This window comes from Camelina sativa, chromosome 14 (assembly GCF_030686135.1).
Source record: "Camelina sativa cultivar CO46 ecotype springtype chromosome 14, ASM3068613v1".
In the NCBI taxonomy this organism is placed as follows: Eukaryota; Viridiplantae; Streptophyta; class Magnoliopsida; order Brassicales; family Brassicaceae; genus Camelina; species Camelina sativa.
This window is the reverse complement of record NC_141893.1, coordinates 8,748,861-8,775,943: the sequence shown is the minus strand read 5'-3', so window position 1 is coordinate 8,775,943 and position 27,083 is coordinate 8,748,861. Positions and strand designations below refer to the sequence as shown.

The 27,083-nt window shown below is 36.7% G+C and overlaps 5 protein-coding genes, 1 long non-coding RNA gene, 2 other non-coding genes and 2 pseudogenes across 11 annotated transcripts; 7 read left to right on the top strand and 3 right to left on the bottom strand.

Annotated features, from left to right (window-relative positions):
• Window positions 1-29: 29 nt before the first annotated feature.
• LOC104740720 (26S proteasome non-ATPase regulatory subunit 3 homolog A) lies at window positions 30-3,154 on the top strand. Its single transcript, XM_010461401.3, has 9 exons — window positions 30-184; window positions 325-431; window positions 525-715; window positions 865-1,005; window positions 1,094-1,230; window positions 1,338-1,392; window positions 1,481-1,591; window positions 1,904-2,143; window positions 2,457-3,154. The coding sequence occupies exons 2-9, from the start codon at window positions 353-355 to the stop codon at window positions 2,967-2,969; spliced, it is 1,467 nt and encodes a 488-aa protein (XP_010459703.2). The 5' UTR covers window positions 30-184; window positions 325-352; the 3' UTR covers window positions 2,970-3,154.
• A 1,121-nt stretch (window positions 3,155-4,275) lies between these two features.
• LOC104743409 (expansin-A11) lies at window positions 4,276-5,865 on the top strand. Its single transcript, XM_010464497.3, has 3 exons — window positions 4,276-4,744; window positions 4,852-5,173; window positions 5,264-5,865. The coding sequence occupies exons 1-3, from the start codon at window positions 4,615-4,617 to the stop codon at window positions 5,568-5,570; spliced, it is 759 nt and encodes a 252-aa protein (XP_010462799.2). The 5' UTR covers window positions 4,276-4,614; the 3' UTR covers window positions 5,571-5,865.
• Window positions 5,866-6,531: 666 nt separating this feature from the next.
• Window positions 6,532-8,274, bottom strand: LOC104740719 (UPF0496 protein At1g20180-like). Its single transcript, XM_010461399.2, has 2 exons — window positions 8,013-8,274; window positions 6,532-7,822 (listed from the first exon to the last, which is right to left on the bottom strand). The coding sequence occupies exons 1-2, from the start codon at window positions 8,068-8,070 to the stop codon at window positions 6,699-6,701; spliced, it is 1,182 nt and encodes a 393-aa protein (XP_010459701.2). The 5' UTR covers window positions 8,071-8,274; the 3' UTR covers window positions 6,532-6,698.
• Window positions 8,275-9,452: 1,178 nt separating this feature from the next.
• On the top strand, window positions 9,453-9,524 carry TRNAE-UUC (transfer RNA glutamic acid (anticodon UUC)). Its single transcript has one exon. It is a non-coding gene; the product is annotated as a tRNA-Glu (tRNA).
• Window positions 9,525-11,011: 1,487 nt separating this feature from the next.
• On the top strand, window positions 11,012-11,083 carry TRNAE-UUC (transfer RNA glutamic acid (anticodon UUC)). Its single transcript has one exon. It is a non-coding gene; the product is annotated as a tRNA-Glu (tRNA).
• Window positions 11,084-11,981: 898 nt separating this feature from the next.
• LOC147927972 (uncharacterized) lies at window positions 11,982-13,925 on the bottom strand. 2 transcript variants are annotated; one of them, XR_015579544.1, is made up of 3 exons: window positions 13,571-13,925; window positions 13,079-13,213; window positions 11,982-12,973 (listed from the first exon to the last, which is right to left on the bottom strand). It is a non-coding gene; the product is annotated as an uncharacterized LOC147927972 (long non-coding RNA). The 2 variants fall into 2 exon arrangements; XR_015579545.1 differs by having other exon boundaries at window positions 11,982-12,491.
• A 603-nt stretch (window positions 13,926-14,528) lies between these two features.
• On the top strand, window positions 14,529-17,693 carry LOC104740717 (CO(2)-response secreted protease-like). Its single transcript, XM_087485712.1, has 9 exons — window positions 14,529-14,762; window positions 14,871-15,124; window positions 15,208-15,319; window positions 15,413-15,926; window positions 15,996-16,096; window positions 16,219-16,461; window positions 16,553-16,667; window positions 16,738-16,948; window positions 17,037-17,693. The coding sequence occupies exons 1-9, from the start codon at window positions 14,578-14,580 to the stop codon at window positions 17,609-17,611; spliced, it is 2,310 nt and encodes a 769-aa protein (XP_087341838.1). The 5' UTR covers window positions 14,529-14,577; the 3' UTR covers window positions 17,612-17,693.
• Window positions 17,694-18,709: 1,016 nt separating this feature from the next.
• LOC104740715 (subtilisin-like protease SBT5.1) lies at window positions 18,710-21,947 on the top strand (annotated as a pseudogene). The gene is made up of 9 exons (XR_015579349.1): window positions 18,710-18,974; window positions 19,059-19,324; window positions 19,420-19,537; window positions 19,638-20,153; window positions 20,232-20,332; window positions 20,411-20,651; window positions 20,695-20,814; window positions 20,947-21,157; window positions 21,246-21,947. The product of XR_015579349.1 is annotated as a subtilisin-like protease SBT5.1 (transcript).
• LOC104740716 (SKP1-like protein 4) lies at window positions 21,895-23,184 on the bottom strand. Its single transcript, XM_010461397.3, has 2 exons — window positions 22,487-23,184; window positions 21,895-22,306 (listed from the first exon to the last, which is right to left on the bottom strand). Exons 1-2 carry the CDS (start codon window positions 22,799-22,801, stop codon window positions 22,133-22,135), a joined length of 489 nt encoding a protein of 162 aa, XP_010459699.1. The 5' UTR covers window positions 22,802-23,184; the 3' UTR covers window positions 21,895-22,132.
• A 1,129-nt stretch (window positions 23,185-24,313) lies between these two features.
• Window positions 24,314-25,942, top strand: LOC147927971 (uncharacterized; annotated as a pseudogene). The gene is made up of 2 exons (XR_015580772.1): window positions 24,314-25,098; window positions 25,186-25,942. The product of XR_015580772.1 is annotated as an uncharacterized LOC147927971 (transcript).
• Window positions 25,943-27,083: the final 1,141 nt, after the last annotated feature.

Here is a 27,083-nt window from a genome sequence, read left to right as displayed (position 1 = left end):
CTTCGATGTTTATTTCCCTACTAAAGTTTATATATGGCAATATATAAAAAAGCTGTCTTGAACAAAAAGAAAAATAATACTTTGGAAAGAAAAGAGTCCCAACTCTCAAGCAGCATCAATCAGCTCGTCCTCCTCAAATCTGATCCGTCTTCATTCTCCCGGCGAATTACGTTTTGTCAATTCAGTAAGCTCTCTCTCTCCCTCCCCTCTCTTCGTCTTCCTCAAGTCAACTAATTGCTAGAATCCTCCCGTGAAATCTCATCCGGCTTAGTTGCACACACTTCTCCAAAAAACCCTAACCTTATTTTTTGTCTTTGTGTGAAGAGAGTAAGCGAGAGAGATTTGGGGAAAGATGACTCAGGACGTGGAGATGAAAGATAACCATACCCCTTCTCAATCTATCATCTCTTCTTCTACCTCAACTATGCAGAGTAAAATCTCGATCTATAGACACTTCAATTCGTGATTTAGATTTCCCAAATTGCTAAGTTTTCTGATTGGTTTCACACTTCTTTTTTCCCCAGATTTGAAGGAGATTGCAGCATTGATCGATACTGGGTCGTATACCAAGGAGGTCCGTCGTATTGCTCGTGCTGTGCGTCTCACTATTGGGCTTAGGCGTAAACTCACCGGCTCTGTGCTCTCTTCTTTCCTGGATTTCGCTTTGGTTCCAGGATCCGAAGCTCACTCTCGCCTCTCTTCCTTTGTTCCTAAGGTATTTTATGGGTTTTGGTTCTTCACTTCGATTGTTCCTATTAGCGTCTGGCTTTAGGGAGTTTAGATTCATGTTATGGGGTTCTTTTGATGTTGTTCTCTGAATTAGAACTGGCTTAGAGACTGAAATTCGAATTTTTAATGGTTTAGGGTGATGAACATGACATGGAAGTTGATACAGCTTCATCGGCTACACAAGCTGCTCCTTCTAAGCACCTACCTCTAGAGCTCGAGATTTACTGCTACTTCATTGTTCTTCTTTTTCTGATTGATCAGAAGAAGTACAACGAGGTAACTGCTGCGACCTCTTTGTGTTTTTTCATAAGTTACGTTTTCTGTTGTGGTTTTAGTTTCATGATTTCTTTTAATCATCTCTTAGGCCAAAGCTTGTTCTTCAGCTAGCATCGCTCGTCTCAAGAACGTCAACCGACGGACCATTGATGTGATTGCATCAAGACTCTACTTTTACTATTCCTTGAGTTATGAGCAAACCGGTGATCTTGCTGAAATTCGCGGGTTAGTAGCTGAAAGACTGATTGTTTAACTTTTGTACTTGGTCTTACACATCATATTAATCAGTAGCTCAAAAGTCAATAATCTGGTTGATTTTTTTGTGCCTGCAGTACTCTTCTTGCGTTGCATCATTCTGCAACGCTTCGCCACGACGAGTTGGGCCAGGTATGTCTTTGTTTAGCTCATGCAGTCTGCATTCATTGCCTTGAAACTGTTACTTGCTTCTTTATCCAAGGTATCGTGTTGAATGCAGGAAACACTTCTGAACCTGTTGCTACGTAATTATCTACATTACAACCTCTATGACCAGGCGGAGAAGCTCAGGTCAAAGGCACCTCGTTTTGAGGCACATTCAAACCAACAGGTAGCCCTTGCTTATACCTTCATACTCTTAGTTTTCTCGGTTCTCTAGATTTCTATATGTGTATGAGATCTCCAATGCGACTTCTGCAATCTGTCCAGAGAATTTTTTTTTTTCTCATTTGCAAATTTACTTGTAGTGTCCGTTTTGCTGTCCTCTTTATACTTCTGACATCACCTCTTGCCATTACCGCCGTTCTATCTTGTGTTTTTCTTTGCGACATATGAATTTTGTTCTGTGTTTTAATCCTTCCATTGTTACAGCTTCAAAAGAATAACCAGCAAGAGGACTAATCTCAAACAATATACTTTGCAGTTTTGTAGGTACCTGTTCTACCTCGGGAAGATCCGTACCATTCAGCTCGAGTATACTGATGCGAAAGAGAGCCTTCTTCAGGCTGCCAGGAAAGCCCCTATAGCAGCTTTGGGCTTCAGAATTCAATGTAATAAATGGGCAATTCTGGTTCGTCTGCTGCTGGGTGAGATACCAGAACGGTCAATCTTCACTCAAAAGGGAATGGAGAAGGCCCTCAGGCCTTACTTCGAGCTTACCAATGTGAGTCCACCTTCATAATCTTGCTGCTGTGACCTGTTTAAATTATTGTATGAGCGGATAACCTAACTGGGATTAGCATGAGTTACTTAAACCCCTATCTTTAAACCCATTCCTAATTTTAGTGCCCTAGACCCTCTTCTGTTACTTGTTGGTCTCTTGTGACACAGTTTTTTGCTGCTGTTTTTTTCTGCAACTTGTAACTATAGAGAGCATGGATTTCTGTCTGCTTACTGCTTCTTTATAGAGATATATGATGCAAATATACTGACTCTGATCTGAGGCATACTATTAAAACTCTGTTTTGGTTTTGCAGGCGGTTAGGATTGGTGACTTGGAGCTCTTTAGGACAGTCCAGGAGAAGTTCTTGGACACATTTGCTCAAGACAGAACGCACAATCTCATTGTGAGACTCCGCCACAATGTCATCAGGACTGGATTGCGTAATATAAGTATTGCATACTCCAGAATCTCTTTACCCGACGTTGCCAAAAAGCTGAGGCTCAACTCCGAAAACCCTGTCGCTGATGCGGAAAGCATCGTGGCAAAGGCCATTCGTGATGGAGCAATTGATGCGACAATCGATCACAAAAACGGATGCATGATCTCTAAAGAAACTGGGGACATCTACTCGACGAATGAGCCACAAACTGCATTCAACTCAAGAATTGCTTTCTGCCTCAACATGCATAATGAAGCAGTCAGAGCATTGAGGTTTCCCCCGAACACTCACAAAGAGAAAGAAAGCGATGAAAAGAGGAGAGAGAGGAAGCAACAAGAAGAAGAGCTTGCTAAGCATATGGCAGAGGAAGATGACGATGATTTTTAGACGAAGGTAAATCTCTTTCTGATAGAGTTTAATCTCAACCTGTCTTTGGTTTTATTTTCCGATTCACAAGTTTACTTTGTGCCCTGCTCATCGTTCTAAGTGTTTTATTGAGGATTTTTATCCTCCGGAACCTTTATATTACTTTGGTTTAATTTTAGGAAAAGAGATTTATATTGTTGGTTTCAGAAGATTGGAATCTTTACAACTTCGTTTAATGGTGTTTGGGAGATTTTCGCATTTTAAGAATTGAACACTTTCAGCTAGCTGTATTAGGTGGGTCATTATTAGAACATGGACCATGTGGAAATATTATCATCTCCAGGCGATGCATACCATATAAATCTGCATTCGTATTTTACCATTAAATGATAGATAAGCACACTCATAAATATCTAGAGAATTAAAACAAGACATGTGTATAGCCATTAATAAGTAATTGAAACATTAGTCTACTTCTGCCAAACTAGGTATCATTTTCTTGAATAAAACAATCTCATGTTATGCTTTTAATTATTGGTATTTGTTGTTCGGTTCATTAACTTTAATAATGACAAAAATAAAACAGTAGAAAAATAATGCCCGGGCTCTTTGATTGCTACAACTGCCAACTATTTAATCCATACCATCAATGTAATTGGCATACTATAATCATTTAACTTGTAATGGCATAAGATAAATTTTACTCCACAACTAAATCTAAACAAGCTCCTCATGTCCTTAATCTTGTACTTATCACTGGGACAAACGACGACGTGACGGTGATCTTCCTCAACTTAGATTGGAAATCAAGCTTTCGGGACAATTAAACCGATAAATAATACTAATTAAAAGGATTTGGCTTGTTGCTAATAATGTAGGAGAAAGAGAGCATGTGAGTTTGTGACCGATGAACCTGCACATGATCGTATCACAGACAAAAAACTATCCTTTGTCTTCTTTCTTCTTATTTTTTTTATTCATTTTAATTTAAAATTTTAATATCCACCGCGTTGCATAGTATACAACAAACCAGTTTATTCACTTAGTTTTGATGTTATTTAAAAAGATATTAATCTAAATAATGGAAATAAATTATGATACAATTGTGACCATGCTACTTTAAAACTTGTAATCTTACAAATTAACTTTTAAGATCTGTATCTAAAACATTGCATCGAACATAAAAACAAAACTTATGGATTACAATCGTTTGGCCATGAGTAAATCAAGATAATATTTGGTTTTAAGTCTCTTTTTCTAAACTCCACAATAAAACAAAGCGAAAAAAGAAAGTATGCTATATATATGTTCAAAGCAATATTAGTGTAACCGATATAATCTGTTTGTACGAACATTTTGTGGAATATAAAACCATCTGCAGCATATTACAAACAGAGTTTGCAGATCTACTGTCTTTTTTTGGACTTATATTGTTACTTACAAATATACACATGTAGGAGATTTGCCTTTAAGAAACAAAGAAAGAAATAAAAGATAAACACAGACACAGGCTAGATAAAAGATAAGACCACATGTAAGGTTTTGTTGCTACTACATAGTTTTAACACTCACTTCCCACCTTTATTTAAACAACTCTCTCTCCTTCACTCGATCATCATCATCATTTATCATAATTTCTCTCTCCTTCACTCGAAACATTACAATCATGTCAAAGTCTCTAGCTGGCTTGGCGGTTTTAGCCGCTCTTTTTATTACGGTTGATGCGTTTAAGCCTTCTGGTTTAACTAATGGTCACGCCACATTCTATGGAGGAAGTGACGCTTCTGGAACAATGGGTAAACTCAACAGTTCCTTTAAATTTTCATACGTGTTTTGACTCTTATGGATGGATTTTGGAGCGTTCGGTTTAACTGATTAATCATTTTCTTGATTCTTTAATCAGGTGGAGCTTGTGGTTACGGAGATCTTTACTCGGCGGGGTACGGGACAATGACGGCGGCGCTAAGCACGGCTCTGTTTAACGACGGAGCTTCTTGCGGAGAATGCTATAGGATAACGTGCGATTACGCTGCGGACTCGCGGTGGTGCAAGAGAGGAGCGTCCGTTGTTATCACAGCCACAAACTTTTGCCCACCAAACTTTGCTCTGCCTAACAACAACGGTGGTTGGTGCAATCCGCCCCTCAAACATTTCGACATGGCTCAACCCGCTTGGGAAAAGATCGGTATTTACAGAGGTGGAATCGTTCCCGTCGTTTTCCAAAGGTTAGATTTTATCAAAATGAATTAGATTAGGTTTCCATTTTTGTAATTGTTCTAATCTCTAAACTAAAAAGACTCTGTTTTCAAAAACAGAGTAAGCTGTTACAAGAAAGGAGGAGTGAGATTCAGAATAAACGGAAGAGACTACTTCGAGCTAGTGAACATTCAAAACGTAGGAGGAGGAGGTTCGATTAGATCTGTCTCCATTAAAGGATCAAAGACTGGTTGGTTAGCCATGTCTCGTAATTGGGGAGCTAATTGGCAATCAAACGCTTACCTCGATGGCCAATCTCTCTCTTTCTCCATTACTACTACTGATGGTGCTACAAGAGTCTTCCTCAATGTTGTTCCTTCTTCTTGGTCCTTTGGACAGATTTATTCTTCCAACGTTCAGTTTTAAGTTTCTTTGTCTGAAAAAAAAAAAGTTATTGGGCAGTGGTCGCGCTCTGAGTCTGTTTCTTTTCTCCCTGAGCGACCCGCCCTCTTTGTTTTTTTTTTTTTTTTTTTTACTTCTTCTTTGTTTGATGGGTCTGTTAATACAGAAGACCCAATTTTATTTGAGGAAATATGGTTATATAAAAGATGTATTGTATTTGAATGTTTCAAACTCGAAAAGATTCCGTAGCAAAAGGGAGATTTAACACATTTGTACTTGGTGATAAGTTTATATAAAGTATGTTTGAGTTATGACAAAAGAGTTTTTATCAAGTACAATCCTTACAAGACATGTGCCTTTACCTTTATAAGAGTTTGAAAAGCTAAAAAAATGTATGTTGCTTTGGAAATCTTAGTTAAATCTTGTCTTGTTTTATTTGTTCTTAACTTTATCAAAATGATGTTACTTTTGGGAATATGATCTTTAAAATGTATTGAACTTATGTCAATATTTTTTGACATACAAGTAACGGATTTAAAGAATTTTTTAGAGATGCAAAAATGATAATTCGTACGTATACCCTGATACCCAAGTTATTAGAAGTTCATATTCATATGGATATTTTACAATCACGTACCCATGTAAGTTTTTCCAAATCAACTAAGCCACATAAACCATTTGAACCAATATAGTACCCTCCTAGATTTTGTAAAGTTAATGGATGAGCAATTGGTTACCTTTGAAATTTCGTGACCGATTAGAGATCACTTTCCTTGTGAGCATTTTATACATTTGGCTCAATTATTAACGATGTTAACATACGTTCTCAACATTATTAGGACCAAAATTAAAAAAATTAGAATCCGAACCAAGTGTATAATTTAAAGACTTAGAAGATTGAATCAAGATCAAAGACTATATTAAACAAAAAAAGAATAAACATAATCGATATGACCAACAGTTTGCTTCCATTGCCTCAGTTTGATTTGAATCATAAAAAAAAAAAACTTTGAAAGATATTCTTACAACTTTTTATATATATATCATAATAGGTAATCCATAAACCCTACAAAAGTAACAAGTAATTCATAAACCCTACAAAAGTATTTATATTATTTTGATGATGAACCAAAAGAATCAACGAATCAAGAACTAGTTTCCCGTGATTTGCGCTAACACTAGCCTTCTTGATCTGTTAATAGTGATGAAACAGAGGTAGAGATGTTCTTCAAGCTCTTGCAATTGATCTGAGAATCTTTCTTCATGTGCATTAAACTCCCTCAATGCTTCCTTTAGCACTTCAATCTTCCTACTCTTTGCGCACATCGCAGCCACGGTTTTTCTATGCTCTATCTCATCGCATAATCTCCCGGCAAGTCTACTCAATGTATCCAAATCGTTTATCAATATGAACATTCCTTTAGCTGCTATATCGATTTGTGTCCCGAGCCTCTCTAACGTTGTATGTCTCTTGCTTTTATGCATGCTTCTTTTTGCTTCTTTCTTCCTCAAAAGAACCAAAGAACATAAACCGAGCAACGCAGGAGCTGCTAAAGCACCGAGTATGCTGTGGAGAGCTATTATTACTAATGTAATGACAATAGCGCTATGAGAAATCACTAGGCTATAACCTCCTAGCTTCTTGCAGAAACTCAAGAACCTGACTTTTCTTCTGATTCTTCTCCTTTTGGTTGTCAATTTTTCGAGCAAATCCGAGTTTGCATCGTGAACTATACCAAACCGAGCTTCGTTGATGATACAACACAAAGGGTTCTTGAGCGCTGCAAATCTAGAAAGCTCTTGAAATATTAAAGCGCAGAGCTGTTCATGGCTACATTCCGTGGTTTTAGCACCATTACAAACCCTTTTCCCAATCGTGATAATTCTCTTGATTTTGTTGTGATTGATCTTGATTTGTTGGATGGAATGAAGGAGAGACTCACACACGTCGCAAGCTTCAGAGCTAAAGTCGAAGAATTTAACTAGAAGATCGTTGAAACTCGAGTCTTGCATCAGAGCATCGAGTGTATCTTGAGGAGGGTCGAGCAAGTAATCGGTGAAGTGTGAATGGAAGCTAAGATCTGAAGATGAAGGGGAAGAAGACGAAGAAGAAGGCGAAGAAGAAGAAGAGAGTTTGCTACAGGATGTAACGCCTAATTGATCTTCTGCTTTTGTCCGAATCTCTAAGTAGGAGTTCGTTCTGAATGCTTCCTTGTACTCTTCATTAACACTTAGCTTCGACGTCAAGCTACGACAACATTCCTTCTCGGACTTTCCTGCTCCATTGACAAAACAAAAACAATTGACAGATATTTTCAGAATCGTTTCTTCCAAAAAATGAGAAAAAAAAATCATCACAGAAATTTTTTTTGACATTCTAAAAATCATTCAAGAACTAATAATACATGTAAGAGAAGAAGAGAAGCCAAATCATTCAAACTTCTAAAAAAATTCTTGAAAACTAACCTTTTCTTGTAGAGGAAGAATATAATCTAGAACCAAGAAAACTCTTCATTTTCATCATCTTCTATCCGATGGGAACTCAAAGACGAGAGGCGATTTAGGTAAACAATTGACAAGCTTCTAGCTTCTTTATATACTTACCTCTTTTTTTGTATGTCGGCTAGTTATAAATTATATATTTGATTAAAATTAGAAATATATCCTGAAACGTATATATAGGAATGATTGGTTGGACAAAGATAGAGAGAGAGAGAGAGAGAGAGAAGAAACAAAAGAGAAGGAAGAGAAGATTGAGAAGCGACAGCTAGAGAGATGGTGGACGTTAGCACCGCTCAAAGAGATTTGTGAACGATGGCTTTCGGCGCAAGTTAGAGAATGGTACACGTGTTGTGTTCTTGGGGTCGAGATGACTTGTTAGTTTGGAGAAGAAGTTTCCTTTTACGGTTTTACCTTTGCTGTCTCTCTTTTTGAGTTATTTTTTTCTTTCTTTTTTCTCTTTTTCGACTGATTGATTAACAAGAAAATCTTCTAGGAAATGTAATTAAATTTTAAAAGAAATACAATTCGTTATGTTATGAAGAAATTAGTATGGATGGAGTTCCTCGTACGTTACCCCAAAACGAGTAATTGCCACGTAGAGCTCTCTCATTTCAGTATTATCTGTTTTTTTTTCTTCTGTTGGTAATATATCTTTTGTAGTATGATTGGGTCAAAGTATCCAAGAAAAAAACACAAGTCATCCCCCTTTTTTAAACTGCATGTACTTGAAATATCTGACGTTTTGGTATGACAATGACGACTAATCATGCACTTCAGCACTTGTTTTCATTTAAAATTTTAGCTTTAATTTTCCACGAGGATGCATGTGGAATGTTATGTTACTTACTGACTAAGTACTTTGTTACTCTTGAACGTGTAATTTGTAAATGTGTATAAACGTTTGGTTGAATAATTAATAATAAAAAAATTATTAATGCTTCATTTTGTCTTTTGTTTTTATAATGTTGTCTGTTAGGCATTGACCATTTCTGCAGCATAATTAAATACATTATACATGTTATGATTACCAGAATGGAGTTTATATTGTAACTTCTTAATAATCATATACTGACTATAGTAATATAGATATATATGATGTTTCAAGAACAGTATTTAGACATTGCACGGCATTGTAGTATTTAGTGTTATATTTCTACAATTTACCGTAACCTTAGTATACATATATTTGGTGTTTTAAGTATATCTAATTCCAGACGATGTTCATAAATTATTCACCACACGTCTGCTTCACCGTACGTATTACATAAACTTTATCTCACATAATTTCTACGTATTTAATTACTATTATATGATTTTGATAAAAGTCGAACGAAGAAAGTGTAGGATTAAGGTTCATTTAATCAGTATAATCAGTATATCAGTAAAATTCACAACTATGACAAATCCGATGTCGTCCAGCGGTTAGGATATCTGGCTTTCACCCAGGAGACCCGGGTTCGATTCGCGGCATCGGAGCTTTTGTTTTTTCGATAGAAATTTGCTTGGGCTTTAAACGACAAAAGGTCATTATATTTATCTATGGCATATTTTTGTTCATTCATCGGCAAGTTGTTTATTTATCTATAGCATATTTTTGGCATTTTATGAATAATAATTTTGTACTGGCCCTTGAAAGCATTAGTTAAGAACTTTCAGATTTATTTAATGGACACTCCCTTCACCCAATTACAAGCATCACAAACAGTTATATCCTAAAGTTGTTAATAGAAATATTCAAAAAAAATAATATTCAAAATCGAAACAAGGTCTTACCGTTGTTAATTTTTTTTCCACACCGTTTATGTAATCCTAAGATCTATGATTTTCTTTCGTTCTAAAATCTTCTTTCTCTTCTTCCATTTTGATATTCACCAACCTTCTAGAATAAGGTTGTATGTGTATAGAAAGAAAGAAGTATTAAATTACGTTTTGGTATAGTTACTTATAAATGTTATTTAGACTAAAAGAATTCCTCCAAGGAGATAAATATACTTTTTTTTTATGGTTGTAAATTGAAACAATTGAGATGATATTAAACTTGACATGATAATAAAATACCATGTATAAGTTAAAAGTGAAATGTTATCGACTAAACTCAATAGATGGTAACAATATGAGAAGTTAATTTATGTACATGGATTAATGTATAAGGATTATATTATGGTATTGATTTGATTTTATTGTCATACAATCATATTAGGTTTTTAAGAATAATACATATCTACACGAAAATATAATTATTACTTTATCAGAAGTGAAAAATATGTTAACTTTAGATATCATGTTAAAGTTGCAATGATGATTCTTGAAAAATGCAGGTCGATGGTTGTAACTAGAATCTTAAAAAAATAAATATACACTGGAGATGGTAACGAAACCTAAGTTCTTGAACTTGTTTGAACAAAAATAGAAAATTTGATCATATTGTGCCATTTAAAAGAAGTACTATAACTTTTTTTTTGTGTTCGAAAACATATTGAATTTGACAATTTGTTTGTTATTGTAAGTCAATGTTTTAAAAAAGTCTACAAGAAATTAATATTTTTGGAAGATTATGTTTTAAAGATAATATAGAAAATTTCTTAATTTTGAAAGTAGCAGTTTGATTAAGAATCATTACTTGCTCTTACTTATCATAGTATAAAATAAGACAATGGAATTATCTAGTTAAGCAAATGTGATATGGCTTCTAAGATCAAATTAATACCATATAATGCCTCAGTCTCAAATTTGAGATTTTTTTATTAAAATATTATTGTTTGATGTAAAATTAAATTTTGATCATATAAATATAAGCTAATTTGGTTTGATTTTTAATAATTAAACATAAAATCTTCACCACACGAGGTCAAAAAAAAAAATCTTCACCACACCTCGGCTTCACCGTCTTTCATAAATCTCAGACCATCTGTATGTAATGTAGACTAATCAATATTTGTTTAACATTCCAAAACTTTAATATATCCGATGTCGTCCAGCGGTTAGGATATCTGGCTTTCACCCAGGAGACCAGGGTTTGATTCCCGGCATCGGAGCTTTTTACCTTTTTATGGGAATTTTATTTGGGCTTTAAAAGACTTTTGCTTAGTTATATCTTATGCTTTCTTCATTAACCATTGTTCTAAAAATTTAAACACAATCTCTATTTTCTCTATAACTTTTTTTTTCTTACTTAAATTAGAAACAAAAATCATGCGATAGCATTAGCATATGTGTGTGACTCATATTGATAATACATACTTTCCAAGAGTAGCACGAGTGCACTCCCCACTCTGAGCCACTAAAAGTGGTCGGCAATTTTTATAATTCTATTTTTCTTTGTAGGTTGCTAAATATATAAGATTTTGACATGATCTCGACTATACATTAGTTTAAGTACAAAGCCTACAAGCATGCTATAGGGATTTACCAAGATTCCATAAGAGTGGAATGTAAATGCCAATTCTGGTTAATGCACTCTGCAGACCCGCACCACCCTCTCCTTTTATTGGCTACTCAACCAATCCTTTGTGAGTTTCATCGATGGACCCAATTTTCTTTGATTTAAAAACACTAGGTTGAAACCCGCCCTACGCTGCGGATTGGATTTTTTAATTTAATTTTGGTTATATTTTTTCTTGCTTTGTTTTTTTCTAATTCATAATTTAATATATTGTATTTTGTTTATAATCAAATTTCAATATTTTTGATAATTTTAAGGGTAATTTTTTTTTGCTATTATTATTTACATCATATTAATACTTGTTTTTTATTTTATTTTATCAATTTAATTTTTAATATATTTTAAATTTTATTACCTTAAAAAATAAGTTTAGGGATTACAAAACTTAATTATTGATTTGTTTTTCACTCATACTCTAAAACAGTAAGAGATATTACTTTTTCATGTCTACATTGTAAATGTTCTTGATGGCTCTCTTATAATAATTTAGATTGAGCCACTTCAACCTCCATCTCCTTAATCTCATATAATTTATCTTTTACAACATTACAACATATTTCTACTTGTTCTTATTTAACCTAACACTTAAAACTAAACAAACCCATTTGTACATATGAGCCTTTACTACAATAATGACCCAATGATATTTTTACTTTAGTGAATAAGTCACGTTTCCTCTCCTTTGCATCTTCTTCTTCCTCTGCGACCACACCACCAGTTCATCTGCTCATGCTTCCTCTGCGTTCTTCACCATCATCGCATTTTTCAATTTCTCCTGCTTCTCTGTTGCAGGATTAAGTAATGAATCAACTTTTAACACTCCCTCTTGATTCATTTGCTTAATCCCCAAAATTCAATTTAGGGATTTGATCCAAAGCCTTCTTCTCCTCTTATGTGATTCACCTCTTCAATGTATGAATCTCTTGACATTGTCACAGCTTACTGATGAGTTCTCTTGCTCCCTCATGAATTGCTCTTTTTTTGGTCCAAAGCATAACAATCTGAAAATCAAATGGATGTTTTCTACTCCAAAATCGAAAGAACAAAAGAGTACCAGTCTCAAACGTCAAAAACAAATTGTGCCTAACTTAAATCAGGACAACATAGAAGAAAAAATCACTAAAACCAATTGAGAACAGCTCAATACTTAAACAAAACTAAGTGGGACAACGTATTCCCTAAAAACTTATAGGGTCAAAAATTGCATCACCAAAGATTTAGTATAGAAATAAACAAACAGAAAGAGACAACTGCATCCATCAGTGTAAACATGTTTCTGATCACTTCAACTTCTTAAAGAGACAAGTGCTCAACTATTACCGGGAAGCATCAAAAGAGAGCAAGTAAGTGAAACCAATCAAAGCTCCAAACAAAAGTATAAACTCATCTGAAAAATATTAAGAGGCAACATTTACGTGTAGAGCTTATCTTTTCAATCTATTCATTATGGAGAGTCGCTTCAACCTTGACCTAACAATATCCCCTAAAAGAACATTTGGAGCTTATCATTCTGTTTCTCAACTTCAAACCCAACAGAAGAAAAAACAAGCTGAATAAGAAAAAAAATGAGTTAAAATCATTTCATTACCAAGAACTTGCTGAGGAGTCGAACGCTTAGTGGGATCAGGTTCCAACATCTGCTTCACAAGACCCTTTGAGCTCGCTATTGTCTGTGACCAATGATCTCTCTTTAATATTGCAAGAGCCACACCATGTTCAGCCTCTGCAATCAAACATAGCCTTTAATCAAGACAAAGCAACACACACTTTACAATCAATCTCTAATCTAGACATCACCACAATAACCGATCCAGTTAGGCAGATACATTACCTATTAAAGACTCAAAATCAAGTAAAGTTTAAATCTTTGAACAAAGTAAACACACACTAACATATTTGCTTGACAAAGAACATATCTAAAAACCAATTAAGTTACCCTAAAGATTCAAATCCAGAGCAAAATTTTACATCTTTGACACATAACATATCATAACACTAACAGATTTTCTTGGATATTACAATTTCTGGATTTAGAACAGGCCTCAGGCTGATTTTCATAGAGATTTAAGGACAAGGATACCTTGAAACTTTTCAAATGCTTAAGTTTCATTTTCCGACCAGACAAATCAACTCGATCCAGTGGATGCTATGAAGCTTGTTGCAATGTACTCACAACCTCCCCAGCTTCTTCCTCCGCCACCGCCGCAACATTATTCTAGGTAGACTCGTAGATCCTCGCGAGCCAAATCGATTCCCATCAGAAAGATGAATATTATGCTCCAACTTGAGAAGAATTCCAAATTGCGTTAAAAATAAAAAGTGGTAATAGAGATGTTCCATGATTTTGTTCTGAGGTTTTCATATGCGACATTTGGACATAGGTCGAAAGCGAATTAGAAATAAGACGAATAAATTAAGTACTCAAATCTATCGACAGAAAGAACAAGAAGAATGAACGATCGATTTTAACAGTGAAGAGAAGACTATCATGTGTCCAGCTAGGATTAAAAAAAAGTTAATTGTTATAATTTGATTGGTTGATTATTTTAAATGAATGTTGAAGCTGAGGTGTCAACCGCTCATCTTGTTTTTATTGTATCGATGTTTAAGGTAACCAACTGTTATAGAATTGTTTTATTTATTTATGATTATATAAGTCATATTTGGCCATTATATAATAATTTCATACGTAGCGCTAACGAAGAACTTTCAGATTTTGTGAAGTCCTGATCAAGAATCCTTAAGTTAGTGGACACTCCTTCACCATCTAATAAATGGCTTATCTTAAACATTCTGTTCAAAGTCTTTGGAACCTCGGAAAGAAGGAAAAAGAAAAACATGCGGAGTGTTGTGATGTAATGACTCGAACAGAAGATAGTGGTCGGATCACTAGCCTATTCTATCTCCACTTTTTGCCCAATTCAGAAACCCACCAATTCTTCAAAGTGGGATAAGCAACTCAAGCATTAATTGATTCTTTTTGCTTTATCTTTAGTTTCCAACAATCTCTCAACCATTATAAATACCCTTTTCTTGAGTATTGTGGTCAGTGTACAAGTCCGTAAGTGGCTAGTAAACTACAAAAACATGAAACCCTTTACCTTCTTCACACCCTTTTTATTATTTCTATATTTCTTATGTATCTTGTTTACGACAGAAACGGAAGCTGGATCAAGAAATGGTGATGGGATTTACATCGTCTACATGGGAACAGCTTCCTCTGCCGCAAACGCTTATAGAGCTCAAATACTCATAAATACCATGTTTAAAAGGTTGGATATACTGATGCACTCTTTACATGTAGAGAAAAATATACATTGTTACCAGCACAAAGTTTTGTTTTGTGGATTCTGAGGCCTTTTTATGGTTTGTTGTTGCAGGAGAGCGAACGATCTCGTCTACACATATAAGCATGGCTTCACGGGTTTTGCAGCTCATATGACAGCAGAAGAGGCCAAAGTCATAGCCAAAAAACCGGGAGTGGTTTCGGTTTTTCCTGATCCAAACTTCCAGCTACACACAACTCATTCATGGGACTTTCTCAAGTACCAAACATCAGTAAAGATAGACTCCGGTCCACCTTCAACAGCCGCAGATGGATCATATGATAGCATTGTCGGCATTCTGGACACTGGTAAGGCCTTGCACTCCTGTTTTGGCTGTCAATTAAGAAACAAAACCAAATATGAGTTTCACACAATGAAAACAAACAAACAGGGATATGGCCAGAATCAGAAAGCTTCAATGACAAAGACTTGGGTCCAATTCCGTCTCGGTGGAAAGGTACATGCATGGAAGCAAAGGACTTCAAGTCTACTAACTGTAACAGGTTACAATTTTCACAACCTTCAAAAACCAAGCTGAATATTACCAACTTCTTTTTGAAGACTAAACATTTTTTTTTTTTTTTTTGTTTATGCAGAAAGATCATTGGAGCAAGATATTACAAAAATCCTGAGGATGATTCAGAATACGATACCACAAGGGATGTGATCGGTCATGGTTCTCATGTGTCCTCCACCATAGCTGGATCAGCAGTGGAGAACGCGTCCTACTATGGTGTAGCTTCCGGGACCGCAAAGGGAGGTTCACCAAATGCAAGGATCGCTATGTACAAAGTATGCAATCCCGGGGGATGCACAGGATCTTCTATCCTAGCTGCTTTCGATGATGCAATAGCGGATGGAGTTGATGTTCTATCTCTGTCCCTCGGAGCTCCAGCATACGCTCGCATCGACCTGAACACTGATCCTATCGCCATAGGAGCGTTTCACGCGATGGAGCAAGGAATCTTGGTTATCTGTTCTGCAGGTAATGATGGGCCTGATGGCGGTACAGTTACCAATACTGCACCTTGGATAATGACTGTCGCTGCCAACACCATTGATAGGGACTTTGAGTCTGATGTTGTGCTAGGCGGCAATAAAGTCATCAAGGTAATACACATAATACACCTAAACATTATATTATATGGTTTGCTAAAATGAACCTTTATTGATTTTCAGGGTGAAGGTATACACTTTTCAAACGCTAGTAAATCTCCTGTGTATCCTCTGATTCATGGCAAGTCTGCTAAGAACGCTGATGCATCAGAAGGAGAAGCCAGGTAAATAAAATTGGTAAATTCAAATACAATACCTTGAGCTTGTTTTAGATTCTTATAAAGAATAAGTACAAAGGATAAGGAAGCTAACATTTTTCTGTTTTCATAAATCATTGGCTTTTCAGGGCCTGTGACTTTGGTTCTCTAGATCAAGAGAAGGTAAAAGGGAAAGTTGTGTTATGCGAGAATGTTGGTGGATCATATTATGCATCATCAGCTAGAGACGAGGTGAAAAGCAAAGGAGGTATTGGTTGCGTCTTTGTAGATGACAGAACTAGAGCAGTTGCTAGCACTTATGGCGCTTTTCCTACAACCGTAATTGACTCAAAGGAAGCAACTGAGATCTTCTCCTATCTCAACTCAACCAAGTACTTAATAATAATCTATCTCAAAAATTTCTATGAACTATCTTAGTCAGTATAGAGCTAATGAATTAAAACCTTTTGACTTGTGTCGTAGAGATCCCGTGGCAACAATTCTTCCAACTGCAACAGTTGAGAAGTTCACACCCGCACCTACTGTTGCATATTTCTCTTCCAGAGGACCTTCAAGCCTCACAAGAAGCATTCTCAAAGTAATCCAAAATCCTGTGCCCTTGTTTAGTTTTTACCTGATTAGAAGCATCTACTTACCTCTATCTTCAGCCTGACATTACAGCACCAGGAGTCGCAATACTCGCTGCATGGACAGGAAACGACTCAGGCATTTCACTAGAAGGCAAGCCGGCTTCTCAGTATAACGTCATATCAGGAACTTCCATGGCAGCTCCTCACGTAACAGCGGTTGCATCTCTCATCAAATCACAACATCCCACATGGGGTCCATCTGCGATAAAGTCAGCAATTATGACAACAGGTTAGATCCCTTCATTGCATATCTTGTGATTATGGCATGCAAATATGGATGTTCTGTAACAATCATTCTTTGGCGGTCACATTCACAGCAACTCAAACGAACAACGACAAAGGTCTTATAACAACAGAAACTGGTGCAGCAGCCACGCCTTATGACTCTGGAGCAGGGGAACTAAGCTCAACAGCATCAATGCAACCAGGACTAGTCTACGAGACAACTGAAACTGACTACCTGAACTTTCTATGTTACTATGGATACAACATAACCACAATCAAGACTATGTCAAAAGCACTTCCAGTGAATTTTACTTGCCCTGCAGATTCCAACTTAGACTTAATCTCAACCATCAATTACCCGTCAATTGGAATCTCTGGATTCGAAGGAAATGGGAATACGACAGTTACAAGGACAATGACCAATGTTGGTGGAGACGGCGTGGCTGTTTACACAGTCAGCGTGGAAACACCACAAGGGTTTAATATTCAAGTGACGCCAGAAAAACTCCAATTTACAAAAAATGGTGAGAAGTTGACATACCAGGTGATAGTGTCTGCTACTGCTTCACTTAAGCAAGATGTATTTGGGGCTCTAACTTGGTCTAATGCCAAGTACAATGTCAGAAGCCCAATTGTGATTAGTAGCGAGAGTAGCCGCACAAACTGAGTAAATGGTATAAAGTTCAGTATGAATATGTAATAATAAAACTTAAAATCGAAGCAAAACAGACTACACCTTTTCTGATAAATGAAATGATGATAGCTCAAGTAGATCAATTTAGCAGGAAACAGTCTCAAACATTGGTTTTTGTTACATGTAAAACTATTAAGTAAACTTTTGCATATAAAAGCAGAACATCAACAAGTCATTTCATCAAAAGTCCTTAGCTCACCAACCTGGAGTACTAAGTTACAGTTACAAGCCTTTTTAAGACTATGTACATTCGTTCATTTTTTCAACACTCCTTTTTTTTTAACACTCAACATCATCTTCTCTCTCCTCTACTTCATAATTCAACACTTATTCAACTTTTATCATCTACAATAGTTTTGTTTAATAAAATTTCATACCCCACAATATTATATTTACATATTTTTATTTTGTTTATGATTTATGATTACATATTAAATAACGATTATCGACTAAAACTAATCTAATATAATTTAATTTAAATAATTTTTATATAAATTTATTTTCTATTGTAATTTATAATTGGTCCAAGAAAAATAAAAATTTTTAATGAAAATTGATGTTTTTTCTATGTCCAAATAAAACAAGGCTAGTTTCCACTTATAGATTTTTTTAAATGATGAATTTTGGTATAGTTTTTATTTTATAAAAAAGTAAACTAATATAAAATAATTGAGCTAAAATAATTAGAATGAAATAAAAGTTCACAAAAAGCAACTGGATACAACCCATTCACCATCTTCTTTTCTCATACTTTGCCACATGTCAATGTAGGTCCTGTTTTCTTCAGATTCAACCAGTTGAGTTTAATACACCTATGATTTTTAAAAAATTCAACATGTCCATTGCATGAATTAAACAGTTGAAAAATTTATTCAACACTCTCATTGTACATAGTCTATCCATGCAGAAAAAGTCTCCTGGAAGTCAGGCAATCTTGCTTTCACACAAAGGGCATGCATGACTATGTGTGTGGAATGAAATACATTCACTCCCCCATTAAAATAGGCAATGTACAAAAGCTAACCTAACACTTATGATATTATATATGTTTGTGATAGTGACTATTAATAAATACTCACAGATTTTAACGTGGAAACATAAAGCAAGAGTTATAAGCAAACTGGAAACATTCTTGTCCTGTTTCTTGTAGTTCAGCGATGAGGAGATGCCCCACTGTCACCATCATCTTAGTGATGTATCTTTTTCTGTCTGTTATCCAAAAATGCAAGTCTGAAACAAGTAAATCAGGAGATTATATCATATACATGGGAGCAGCATCCTCTGATGGCTCAACAGACAATGACCATGTTGAACTTCTGAGCTCACTGTTAAAGCGGTGAGAACTAAATCCATAACTCTTTGATTTTCTAACCATGATTCATATATTGCAAATATTTAGACAGTATCTTACATACATCAGGAGCGACAAAACCCGCATGCACAGATACAAACATGGATTCTCTGGATTTGCAGCCCATTTATCAGAAGATGAAGCACACCTCATGGCCAAGCAACCGGGAGTAGTATCTGTCTTCCCTGATCAGATGTTACAGCTCCACACAACTCGTTCATGGGATTTTTTGGTGCAAGAAAGTTATCAAAGAGAGACTTACTTCTCTGAAATGAACTATCAACAAGAATTGGATGTGCATGAAGGAGAAACCATTATCGGCTTCGTTGATTCAGGTGAACTGTATGAAGCAATGAAATGTTTATATGCGCTTTTCTTGACTTCCAGTGAAACAAACACTCAATGCAGTATATTCTAAAAAAGAAAACAGGAATCTGGCCCGAGGCACAGAGCTTTGACGATAGGCGTATGGGTCCAGTCCCAGAGAGATGGAAGGGCACTTGCATGAGAGGGAAGAAGACGCAGCCTGGTTCTTTCCATTGCAATAGGTAAAAAGAACCTGAAGAAAGTAGCAAACATGTAAAGATGCCATATACTATGTTAGAACTTACCACTGTGGACTTATGTTAAACGTTGCTACATAAACAGAAAACTAATAGGAGCAAGGTATTACAATTCATCATTCTTCTTAGACCCTGATTATGAGACACCACACGAGACTTCTTGGGGCACGGGACACATGTGGTATCCATAGCAGCAGGGAATATAATCTCTGATGCATCCTACTACGGCCTGGCAAGTGGGACTATGAGAGGAGGTTCACCAAATTCAAGAATAGCTATGTACAGAGCATGCTCACTTATGGGCTGCCGTGGTTCCAGCATTCTAGCTGCATTTGATGATGCGATCGCAGATGGAGTTGATGTCATATCAGTATCAATGGGCTTATGGCCAAACAATTTACTTGAAGATCCGCTTGCCATCGGGTCATTTCATGCCGTGGAAAGAGGGATCACTGTCGTTTGCTCCGCAGGAAATTCTGGCCCATCGAGTCAAAGTGTGGTTAATGCTGCTCCATGGATGATCACTGTTGCTGCCAACACTATTGATCGTGGCTTTGATTCCAACATTCTTCTGGGAGGAGATACAAGCAGATTAATTAAAGTACTAAGGAAATGCCTGAAACTGATAAATCTCCATCCATTTAACATCCTAATTGTACTTAAATAATTTTTTTTGCAGGGGTCTGGAATAAATATTGCTAATATAGATGGTTCTCAGGCTAACCCACTTATAGACGCACGATCAGCCAAGAAGACAGATGCTGATGAGGAAGCTGCTAGGTAACAATTGCATCTTAACATTATAGAGTAACTTTTTTATATCTGTACTAACAAGACAACATAACTGCAACTCTTTAGGAACTGCGCACCTGATACAATGAACCAAACCATTGTTAACGGAAAGATTGTTGTGTGCGACAGTGATCTTGGTAACCAGGTGATCCAGTGGAAAAGCGAAGAGGTTAAGAGACTTGGAGGTGTTGGTATGGTACTTATTGGCGACGAGGCATTGGATATGTCTTATATTGATCCCTCATTTCTAGTGACAATAGTAAAACCAAAGGACAAGATGCAAAGTAAGATGTCTCATTTCTCACAAGATATTGCTTTAAAAAAAAACACTAATATATCAAAATCCATATTGTAGAGAACCAATTGCAACGATCATGCCTACAAGATCACGAACAGGACATATATTAGCACCATCCATACCATCCTTCTCATCAAGAGGACCTTTCTTGCTTACCAGAAGCATCCTCAAGGTATGTAAGCCCTTAGATTCACCATAAATAATAATATGATCTCCACAGAGAATTTCACAGAATCTTCTAGAAAAAATTGATATATAAACAGTTCATTTTCAACAAATTAACTCCATGAGAAACCTGTTACAGCCTGATATTGCAGCACCTGGGGTCAACATACTGGCATCGTGGTTAGTAGGTGACATAAATGTTGCACCAGAAGGAAAGCCACCGCCATTCTTCAACATTGAATCAGGAACTTCAATGGCATGCCCCCATGTCTCCGGGATTGCTGCTCGACTCAAATCCAGACACCCTTCATGGAGTCCTGCAGCAATCAGATCCGCCATCATGACAACAGGTGAGAAATCAAAATCGAGTAGATACCAGTTACGAATTACATATCAGTCGAGCCACATTGTAATCCAACTCTTACACTCTATCTGCAGCTGTGCAAATGACCAACTCAGGAACCCATATAACTACAGAAGCAGGAGCCAAGGCCACACCTTATGACTTTGGTGCTGGGCAGGTTACTATATTTGGACCTTCTTCCCCTGGACTGGTTTATGAAACCAATCACATGGATTACCTGAACTTTCTATGCTACTTTGGGTATATTTCAGACCAGATCAGAAAAATCTCAAAGCGCATACCAAAAGGTTATGTTTGTCTAGAACAAAGCAACAGAGCAGACATATCTAACATCAACTACCCATCAATCTCAATATCAAACTTCAATAGTAAAGCAAAAAGAACGGTAAGCAGAACAGTGACAAATGTAGCATCACGCCTCATTGGAGATGAAAATACTATCTACACTGTGAGCATCGATGCACCAGAAGGGTTACTAGTCAGAGTTATACCAAGAAGACTACACTTCAGAAAGATAGGAGATAAACTTAGCTACCAAGTGATCTTTTCATCAACCACATCCTCCACGCTTAAAGAAGATGCATTTGGATCAATCACATGGTCTAATGGAATGTACAGCGTAAGGAGTACATTCGTTGTAACCAGTCGCGAAGATTAATATCTAAAGAGAAGAACACACAATGTCTTTGAATAAAGACAAAGACACCATTGGAGGACAAATCATAGCAAGAAGGTTATAATAATATTAAACAAAGACCAACACTTTCTTCTTAAAATATTTTCCATAAAAACAAATAGATCTTGTTAGTAGAAACAAAAGCATTCGGTTTTCATCTTGAATTCTAAAGACAACTCCAAACCAAAAGAAGATAAAAAAATAAAAAAAGACAATCCAAATCTAAGAAAGAAGAAAGACTAAAGACTAAGTTGTCCTAGAGGAACACCGGAAGTCCCAATCCAATCACTCGAACGCCCACTTGTTCTCATTGCGAACCTCCTCTTCTTCCTCCTGTGTGTAATCGTTCTTGATGTTGAAGTGAGCACGCATCTCATCTGGAGTTTTGCCTTTCATCTGATCAGCCACGGCCTGGCACGTAAGGTCAAGAAGTCCACTGATGTTCAGATAGTTAGCAGCCTGCAAAAAAAAAACCCAAAGGGTTACACAACAATCACGCAAAATCAACAGAATCAAAACAGACACTTAAATAAACCCTAACAGAGTCGGCAAACCTAAATTCCAAATCAAAAAAAAGAAAAAGAAACCCTAATCCAAAAGAACATCAAAACCAACAACAAAAGTGAAACAAGCACAAACCAGAATAAGATCGAAGAGAGTAGGCTGATCGACTTTAAGGAATTCGGTATCCCAATTCTTAAGCTCATCGTTCTCGTTGGAACCACATAAATCCTTGTCAACACCATCAGCCTCAGAGGCGGCCTCCACGTGCTTCTTGCAGTACGCAATTACCTTAGCCAAGGTGGCTCCAGTGACATTAGGAAGCGGGATTCCGTTACTGGCACAGTCTTCCTCGATCATGTGCTTGATCGTCTGGGACTCAACAGCAACAGCTTCGTCTACCTCGAAAGATTCACCGTCGGAACTCTTGAGGATGATCTTGTTGGACGTCATAGTAGTAGCAGAAACAAAGGAAAGAAAGTGAGTGATTTTTCGAAGAAGAGAAATAAGACGCAGCGATTGATAGTCTAAAAAGGTTTTGGGGAATTGAGGTTGAAGGTTCCCCTATTTATAGAGAGATCTGACCAATTTCAATTTCTTATTGGTAAAAAAAGAATTGGGAACCTTTTTAATGAATGGAAAAGGTTAAACAAAGAGAGAAAAAAAAGAAGGAAACATTATTAAAAAGATATATGGAAATATTTATTATCTCAAAAAAATTAACAGAAAAGATTTGAGTTCAGAACCAAAAAAACAGTTTATCTACGTGTAGGAATCATTGACTAGGGTTTTATGTTTTGGTTATAAGCAAATTTTAGTATTTTACACGTTTGTAGGTAAAAATATCTATGTGTTATTATGAATTGTGATTAGGTATTTTGCAGAGAATTAAAGCAAAATATATAAAAATTAGGTGATCAATACCAAAGTAATAAATGATTTTTAAGATAATTCTTTTCTTTTAAAATAGATGATTTTCTCACAAATCTATGCAAAATTAATTAGGTTTTTATTAGTTTTAACTTTTAACAAATTATATTATGCAGATTATTTTTTCATTGATTGAATTTTGTGTAACTAATATTAAATAATGTTTGTTTAAAAAATAAACAAAAATTAAATGATTCCTACCATTAATAAGAAGAAAAAAAGTTAATACCATTATCTTAACATTAAAAAAAAAATTACTGGAAAAGAGTAAGAACTATATTGCCCTTTAAGATGGACATCATTGTGTCTCTTATTTGGCTCAGACGCAGCAAGGTGTTAATGGTGCTAAACTAAAGTGTAGCCAGCTGGTTTCTACGTGCGAGGTCCTGAGGACCATCGGGAGAACAACTGTTCCCGAGGTTTCATGATCGTTATTATGGTTGTTAGATCTTATTTGCTTCCTGGAACTCTCGATTGTTTCAGTTCAAACAAATGAATTTTCTCTAGTTGATCGGCCAATGTATCACCATAACCGAAAATCTACCCCGAGCAGTTGATGATAAAATAACTAGGTTGCATCAATTCTTATAAGAGACAATACATGCATGTCCTGATGTCCAATAACAAAGGAACATAGCTCAGAAGGATGTGCGAAGTCCCAAAACACGTGATCACCCGAATTTAAACATGAAATGGGAGTCATCACCGAGCAACAACATGGTTTTGGAAGGCAGGTAAAATATAGATATATAACAGTTATAGAGATAAGGATACATATATTTTGTTGTAATCTACTCTAGATTTAGGCTTATCCTACATTCCTTATATTTAGGATCTCCCTTGTATAAATCTTTGATCGTTCTATCAATACACACAGATTACATTCCTATTCATAACATGGTATCAAAGCTTAAAATCGATCTTTGATCCACAATTTTTTCGCTTTGATATTGATATTGATTCTCTCTTGCTTCCGCTTCTCTATATAATACTTATTTTTCTATTTCTACTACTCCTACGTCTACGTCTACTTTTATGTCTACCGTTGTGGAACAATTCTCTTTGGAGACTCCATATACTTTACATCCATCTGATAATTCGGGTTCTCTTATCACCCCGGTCTTACTTCGTGGTGATAATTACTCTGAATGGGCAACAGGGCTTTGGAATTCTCTTCAAGCTAAGCAGAAGATAGCGTTTATTGATGGTTCGATCACCAAACCGACCTCTAATCCTGATCTTGCTCGATGGATCTCTACCAATTCTATGATTGTGGGTTGGATACGCACTGCTATCGATCCGCAAGTTTGTTCTACCGTTGCTCATGTTCCTGAGGCTTTCAAACTCTGGGAATTTCTAAAACGTCAACGATGTTCGAAAACATCTCTTGGAGGAGGAGATAAACAACTGCAAACAAAACGGTCAGTCTGTTCTTGAGTTCTATGGTCGTCTCTCCAAACTTTGGGAAGAGTTACAGACTTTTACATCTACTACTTCATGCACTTGTGCTACTGCTCCTGAACTTGACAAGGAACGTGAAGATAGAAGGGTTCACAAGTTTCTCTTTGGACTTGATGAGTCTCGTTTCAGCACCATTTGGTCTCAAATCATTGATGAAGACCCGCTACCTGACTTGAATATTGTTTACTCGCGTGTTATTTGGGCTGAGCAACATATCAACAACATGCGTGCCTTTGAAGTCAAGAAAGATGATGTTGGCTTCTCCGTCAAGACAGAATTTGCTCCTCCTACCTCTCCTACAGTTGCTGCTGTTACCACTCAAAGTCGTGATCCGAATTGTCTCTGCACTCACTGCAAACGTAAGGGTCATGAAGCTTTAGAATGTTTCCTTCTACATGGTTACTCTGATTGGTTCTTTGAACAACAACGATCTTCCTCAACTGCAGGCCAGAGTACTCGCGGTCGTGGTGGTGGCCGGTCATACTCCTCTGGTGGTCGCGGTCGTGGCCGTATGAATGCAGCCTCAACTAACGTCAACAACGCACTTTCTCCTATACCTACGGATCAAATCTCCACCCTCATCACTCTGCTCTAGAATCAACATAGTCAACTATCTACGAAAAGACTGTCTGGTAAAACTGAACTCACTAATGTTATTATAGATACTGGTGTCTCACATCATATGACAGGCGATTTGTCTTTGTTGCGCAATACTCTTGATATAATTCCTTCTGCGGTTACTTTTCCTGATGGCACTGCTTCTCGAGCTACCAAAATAGGAACATTACAATTGAATAAGGATTATTCTTTTTCCAATGTTCTCTGAGTTCCCGACTTTACTTGTACTCTGATTTTGGTGTCTCGCCTTCTTAAACAAACCGACTGCATTGCTATTTTCACTGATACTCTATGTGTTTTACATGACCGTTTTACGAGGACCCTGATTGGCGCCGGTGAAGAGTGAGAGGGGGTATACTACTTCAAGGGTGTCAAGGTTGCACACGCTCATCAAGCTAGCAAGGGAAACATTTCTCCTTCTGTTTTATGGCATTGTCGTCTTGGTCATCCTTCCTACAAAGTGCTTTCTACATTACCGGTTTTTGACAGTTTAAAAGTTGATTTTAGAGATACACATTCCTGTGATGTCTGTTTTCGTGCTAACAAACACGCACTGTTTTTAATGAGAGTTTTAAAAGCTACAAATCCTTTTGTCTTGATACATTGTGATGTTTGGGGACCCTATCACACTCTTTCTTCTTGTGGAGCTGCTTATTTCTTAACCATTGTTGATGACTACTCTAGAGTTGTGTGGATTTATCTTATGTTAGCCAAGTCTGAAGTCAAAGGTTTAATTCACAATTTTTGTGCCATGAGTGAAAAACAGTTTGGCCGACCAATCAAAGCTGTTCGTACGAATAATGGGACTGAGTTCATGGCTCTTTCTTCTTTCTTTCGATAACATGGCATTGAACATCAGACATCTTGCGTTGATACACCACAGCAGAATGGTCGAGTAGAACGCAAACACCGGCACATCCTCAATGTTGCCCGTGCCCTTCTTTTTCAGGCTCAGATTCTGGTTCTGTTATGGGGAGAAAGTGTGTTGACTGTTTCTCATCTGATTTATCGCACCCCTACTCCTCTGCTTCACGGGAAAACTCCGTATGAAATGCTTTATGGTACTCCTCCTACTTATGACTTACTGCGCACGTTTGGTTGTTTGTGTTATTCTCACAGGCGTTCGCGTGATAAGGACAAGTTCAGTGACCGCAGCAGAAAATGTATCTTTGTTGGTTATCCTTATGGTAAGAAAGCTTGGAGGCTCTACGACATTGAGAGAAAAGAATTTTTTACAAGTCGTGATGTTATTTTCCTTGAAGATCAGTTTCCCGGTGTTTCACATTCTACTTATGTACCACCTCCTATGTCTCCTACATATGACTTTACTGATGCCTGGTCACCCACATTACGTCCCTCTACTCCGTTATTGGCACCTGCTCCTTTGATACATCCTCCATTAGACTCTATTCTACCGAGTCCTTTGCCTACTACCAGCTTTGTTCCTGCTTCACTACCTAATCCTGCTCCTACTTCTCCCTCTACGAGTTCTCCTCCTGATGAACAGTCTATTACTCCAGTATCTTCACCACCTATCTCTCCTCGGTCTGGTGTTCCACCGATATTTGAGTCTACATCTTCTCCTACTTTGGTGTCTCTTGTGTTAACTGATAAATCTGATGCTCCATCACCTAGTATTCCTGAGTTACTCGGTCGTGGTCATCGGGTGCGACAACCCTCTGTTTTACTCAAAGACTATGTTTTTAAGACTTCACATCTACAAGCT

Coding starts and splice junctions, on each gene's coding strand:
- LOC104740720 (XM_010461401.3), top strand. CDS start 353: ATGACTCAGGACGTGGAGATGAAAGATAACCATACCCCTTCTCAATCT. Junction 716..864: donor TCTCTTCCTTTGTTCCTAAG/GTATTTTATGGG, acceptor TTAATGGTTTAG/GGTGATGAACATGACATGGA. Junction 2,144..2,456: donor CTTACTTCGAGCTTACCAAT/GTGAGTCCACCT, acceptor TTGGTTTTGCAG/GCGGTTAGGATTGGTGACTT.
- LOC104743409 (XM_010464497.3), top strand. CDS start 4,615: ATGTCAAAGTCTCTAGCTGGCTTGGCGGTTTTAGCCGCTCTTTTTATT. Junction 4,745..4,851: donor TGACGCTTCTGGAACAATGG/GTAAACTCAACA, acceptor TTCTTTAATCAG/GTGGAGCTTGTGGTTACGGA. Junction 5,174..5,263: donor GTTCCCGTCGTTTTCCAAAG/GTTAGATTTTAT, acceptor TTTCAAAAACAG/AGTAAGCTGTTACAAGAAAG.
- LOC104740719 (XM_010461399.2), bottom strand. CDS start 8,070: ATGATGAAAATGAAGAGTTTTCTTGGTTCTAGATTATATTCTTCCTCT. Junction 7,823..8,012: donor TTCTTCCTCTACAAGAAAAG/GTTAGTTTTCAA, acceptor TCAATGGAGCAG/GAAAGTCCGAGAAGGAATGT.
- LOC104740717 (XM_087485712.1), top strand. CDS start 14,578: ATGAAACCCTTTACCTTCTTCACACCCTTTTTATTATTTCTATATTTC. Junction 15,320..15,412: donor AAGTCTACTAACTGTAACAG/GTTACAATTTTC, acceptor TTGTTTATGCAG/AAAGATCATTGGAGCAAGAT. Junction 16,097..16,218: donor GCATCAGAAGGAGAAGCCAG/GTAAATAAAATT, acceptor TTGGCTTTTCAG/GGCCTGTGACTTTGGTTCTC.
- LOC104740716 (XM_010461397.3), bottom strand. CDS start 22,801: ATGACGTCCAACAAGATCATCCTCAAGAGTTCCGACGGTGAATCTTTC. Junction 22,307..22,486: donor CTCTCTTCGATCTTATTCTG/GTTTGTGCTTGT, acceptor TTTTTTTTGCAG/GCTGCTAACTATCTGAACAT.